The following is a 4188-nucleotide window of genomic DNA, read 5'->3' on the forward strand; positions in this document are numbered from 1 at the left end:
GGAGCTGCTGGCGAAATCCTCCTTCCCCAGGCAGGTGGGTGGGTATCTCCGGTGGGAGACGGCTGCTTTGCAGCTCCCTCCAGCTCTGCACCCCGTGCCCAGCTGCTGGAGGGGAGGTTTTGGTTGCACCGTCACCCCCCTCGCTGCAGCTCCGGCCATGAGAGAGGGGGAGGCTCCGAGGTCTCTCCCTGCGAGCGCTGAGGTTTTGAAAAGATGCTGATCTCCTTGGTTTTATTCTGATTTTTGCCTCCTCCCCTTCCAGCCCTCCTTCCCCCCTCCCCTCAACACACAGCCTCCTAAAGAGGAAATCTGATAATATTTATTTACAGCTGAGCATGGGGATGGGAACTGCCAGCTGGGGACTTTCTGCATTTGCCTCATTGTGTTTTGAGGGACAATGATGAGAAACCCGCAGCCTGGCACCTCCTGGAAAGTGCCTCTTTGCAGGTTAACTGCCTGACTTCAGCATCTGGGGGGTTCCTGAGCCACCCCAGAGCCGTGTGGAGGTGATGCCCCGAAGGGAGAAAGGCGTGAGTGGGACGGCAGAGCAGAGGTTGCCTTTGAAAGTGGGGACAGACCTCAGGGCAGGCAGTAGGGTCGCCGTTGCTGCTCCGTGTGTTGTTACAGGTGGAGAAACTGAGGCTGGAGAGGAGGGGGGGGAAGGACCCCGTGCCTGGTTTGCCCGCCAGCTAATAGCAGAGGTGGAAGGAGAAGTGCCACATCCAGCGCTCCCTCTGCAAGTCTCACTTCTTCCTGCGGGCATCTGTTGGGAAGATGAGATAATTAATGACCGTGCTGGGGTTTTTTTGTTTTGGTTTTGTTTTTTTTTCGGCTTGAACTTATGACTTTTATTGCTACTTGCATCTCAAGGAAATGGTTGTGACTTGGTTCTCTGTGTGGTGCCTGTGCATGCAGCATCGTTGCTGGGAGCAGCCACCGAGCGGGATGCAGCCACTGCGCATCCTCCCCACCGGGCTGGGCAGAAGCCGGGGGCAAAGGGAGAAGGCAAGGGCTGCTGCAGAGCTGGGGGAAGCTCTCCTGTTGCACGCTTTCTCCATCCAGGGGGATGTTTTATTCCCAAGTTGAGACCTGGATGTGCACGTGGGTGCGATGAGAAGGCCAGGTGCTCCAGGTTGAGCCCAGATCTTGGCCAGCCTGCACCAAACAGTCTGAAAACGGGCTCTCCTGCTGCTGCAGGACTGCAGGTATTGCCTGGGGTCGTGCAAAACCATCCCGTTGGACATGTCACGAGCAGTTAGCTGCTCACGGCTGTCTCTGATGGCATCCCTGGGTTTTTTCTTCCCCCTCTTCGGTTCTTCTGGAGGTTGCTGCAGGCAGTGAAATGAGTCACCGTGGTACGACTGGACCACTGTGCAGAGGCAGTGTAGCGGAGGAGCACAAACTTGGGCGTGCGTAGACAGGTCGCCCTCACCAGCGTTGTGTTGTGAATCTTTGAGCGTTTGTCCTTCTAGTGCATGGTGCCATTTGGAGACACAGATGTCCGCACAGAACTCCCTGTTCAGCGGGGCTGTTGCATCTCTTTCCCCACCCCCCGCCCCCGCTAACTGCTGTTCTGGTGTCTTGCAGGCACAGAAGAATAAGGCAGAATGGATGTGTATGACCCTCAGACGCTGGGTGTTATGGTCTTTGGAGGTTTTATGGTGATATCAGCCATCGGGATCTTCCTGGTGTCCACCTTCTCCATGAAGGAGACATCTTACGAAGAAGCCTTGGCCAAGCAACGCAGAGAGCTTGAGAAGACCCAGCAGCAGAAAATAGAGAAAAAAAAGAAAGAGAAACCTGTCGAGAAAAAAGGAAAAGCAAAGAAAAAGGAAGAGAAGCCTAATGGAAAGATCCCAGAGCAGCAGCTGACTCAGGAAGCGACGGACTCCCCCAAGGATGCGGTTCCTGAGCCTGCTGCGGTGCCTGAGCCTGTAACGGTTGAGTCTCCTGTCACAGTGGCATCAGTCACCCCCCAGGAAAAGGAGAAACCTGCTCTGTCACCAAAGGAGAAGAGGAAGAAGGAGAAGAAGGAGGCAAAGGCAGAGCCTGCTCCCAGCCCAGTGTTGGCTTCTCCTCCTGCCAGTGTCCCCAAAAGCTCTCCCATCTTGGAGGTGACCCCCAAGGAGGTGCCTGTGGTGGCCGTGCCACCGGTTGGCACGCAGCAAAGTGCTCCGGTCATCAGCTCTGTTGCCATCAAGAAAGCCGATGCTCTCCCAACTCATGAGGAGCAGAAGCACGATGGACCCATCAAGAAGAAGGCTGCATCCAAGAAGAAGAGCGAGCCAGGTAAGGCCACATTCCTCTGCGTAGATCCTCATCATGTATGCCACCAGGGTCCCTTGGTGCTATTCAAACAGGGCTATCCTGTTCTGAGATCTCTTCGTTCTTCTTCAGTGTTGGAAACAGGGCTGTCTCTGGTGAGATGGACCATGTGCGCCAGGGGGAAGGTGGGTTGAAAGAGTCCACTGTAGTTCTCCCTGGGGGGAAGCAGGGCTGAAGTCGAGAGTTTATGGACTTGTTTTCACTCTGTAATGCATTGCCTTTTGCATCGTGTGCCCCTGCTTGCTGTTCAGCTCCTTGGGTCCAGCACACAGATGCTGGCGACTCACGGGTTCCTCTCCTCTTTGCTGTTGTGTTGTGGGTCTCTGAGCAGATCTGCACACCGAGAATGACTGGGAGGTGTGTGTACCTGCCCTGGGAGGGAGGGCAGCTGCCGAGATGCTGGACGTCTGGGCGGAAAGCCAAGGCAAGGTGTTTTCCCCTTCCACCTCTGATGAGTAAAAGCACACAGCAGCTCCGCTGTTCTTCTGCGGGGTGGTGGGTCACCGGTAGAGTTTCCTCCTTCTTCAGTGGAGGCAAGAAAGCCTGCTGGAGGAGAGAGGATGGCAGGGATTTTGTATTGTGGGGGATTGATCGCAGGATAGTGAGAGGGAAGCGACTTTGGATATGTCACAGGGAAGGGAAAACTTGCCCATCACCATTTGTGCCTCACTTGAATGACTTGGAGATGGAAGAGGTGAAAGAAGGTGGTCCTGAACTCTCCAGGGCATAAGTAGGTGTAGGGAGGGGAGGAACAGCTCTGTGGCTGGGTTCTCACCTCTCGTCGCAGTGTGAACAGTTTGGATTTCAGGCTAAGTGACGACTCCAGGCACTAAATTGTGAGTGCTTCCAGACCTGCAGAAGTGTTCCCCTGTGGACACGTGGGAGGAGTCTCTCCGGTGTTCTCAGAGATGTGATGTGGTGTGCATAGCTGTCCTTTCTTTATTTATTTATTAAAAAAAAAAAAACCAAAAAAACAACCAAACAAAAAGACACCCCTACTTGCCAGCTTTCTGCAGCACATCCAGACCTCGGCTGCTGGGTGACCTGGTTTCCACCCCCTATGGAAGCTGCGACTCTGCTCCTCAGCAGGACATTTTGTGGCTGCTGGTCTCCAAGGTTGGGTTAAAAACCCTTGCGAGGAGAGGATTTCCCTAAAGGTTGTCTCCATGCGGTGATGATGTTCGGAATGGTTTGAGTGGCCGGTGCTGGAGGGTATCACAGAGACGGTATTGGGCAAACTGGGGGTGGCTGGTTTGGCACGTGCACGCAGGGATGCGCCGGAGCCCACGCTGTGACAGCAAGAGCCGTGCTCTCCCGTGAAACATGCGTGGGTATCCCACCCGGGCTGCCACCTCCTGGGCGTGGGGCTCTACGCAAGGGCCACCCGTGTCTCCTGTGTCCCCTTTGGGCTGGAGAAGCAGCTTCTCAGCCCCCTCGTCCCTGCTGTGCTTTCCTGTGGCAGCCTTGCCGCACGTCTGCTTCTTGTTTTTCCACTTCCTTCGGTGGGGCACGAGGTTTCCGACTCTGCAGACGGGCTCGGTGGCAGCACAGGCTTCCTTTGGCCGTGGCTTGGCGGGCTGCCCCGGCTCTGTTTGCCGGCTGCAAGGTGGGGTTTGCGTCGTGCTCGCCTCGTGCCAGGCTTGCTTGCACGGTGCCACCGGGAGATGGGCACAATTCCGCTCGATGGGTCCCAGCGCGACCAAGCCAGGGGATGCGATGTGCCGTCCTGCATCCGTGCTGCTGCCGGTGTGAGTAAAGTGTGAGCAAAGCTCTTGAGCCCCCGACGGTGGAGCTGCCCCGGCCACGCTGCTGGGAAGTGGCTGATGGTGCTGCTGTGGGCACGGGGCGGCGCTCGCGGCCCGG

At 56.3% G+C, this 4188-nt stretch overlaps 1 protein-coding gene across 1 annotated transcript in view; it reads left to right on the forward strand.

The window, feature by feature from the left end:
- Positions 1–1626: 1626 nt before the first annotated feature.
- Positions 1627–4188, forward strand: part of LOC104466151 (ribosome-binding protein 1-like) — a gene marked incomplete at its 3' end in the record, with an annotated part of 4269 nt that continues 1707 nt past the window's right edge. Inside the window, exon 1 of the mRNA XM_010079487.1 lies at positions 1627–2289. Within this exon, the coding sequence (XP_010077789.1) occupies positions 1641–2289 (649 nt within the window). The remainder of the gene's footprint in view (positions 2290–4188) is intronic.

The sequence above is a fragment of the Pterocles gutturalis genome, unplaced genomic scaffold, assembly GCF_000699245.1.
Source record: "Pterocles gutturalis isolate BGI_N339 unplaced genomic scaffold, ASM69924v1 scaffold7539, whole genome shotgun sequence".
Classification (NCBI taxonomy): domain Eukaryota; kingdom Metazoa; phylum Chordata; class Aves; order Pterocliformes; family Pteroclidae; genus Pterocles; species Pterocles gutturalis.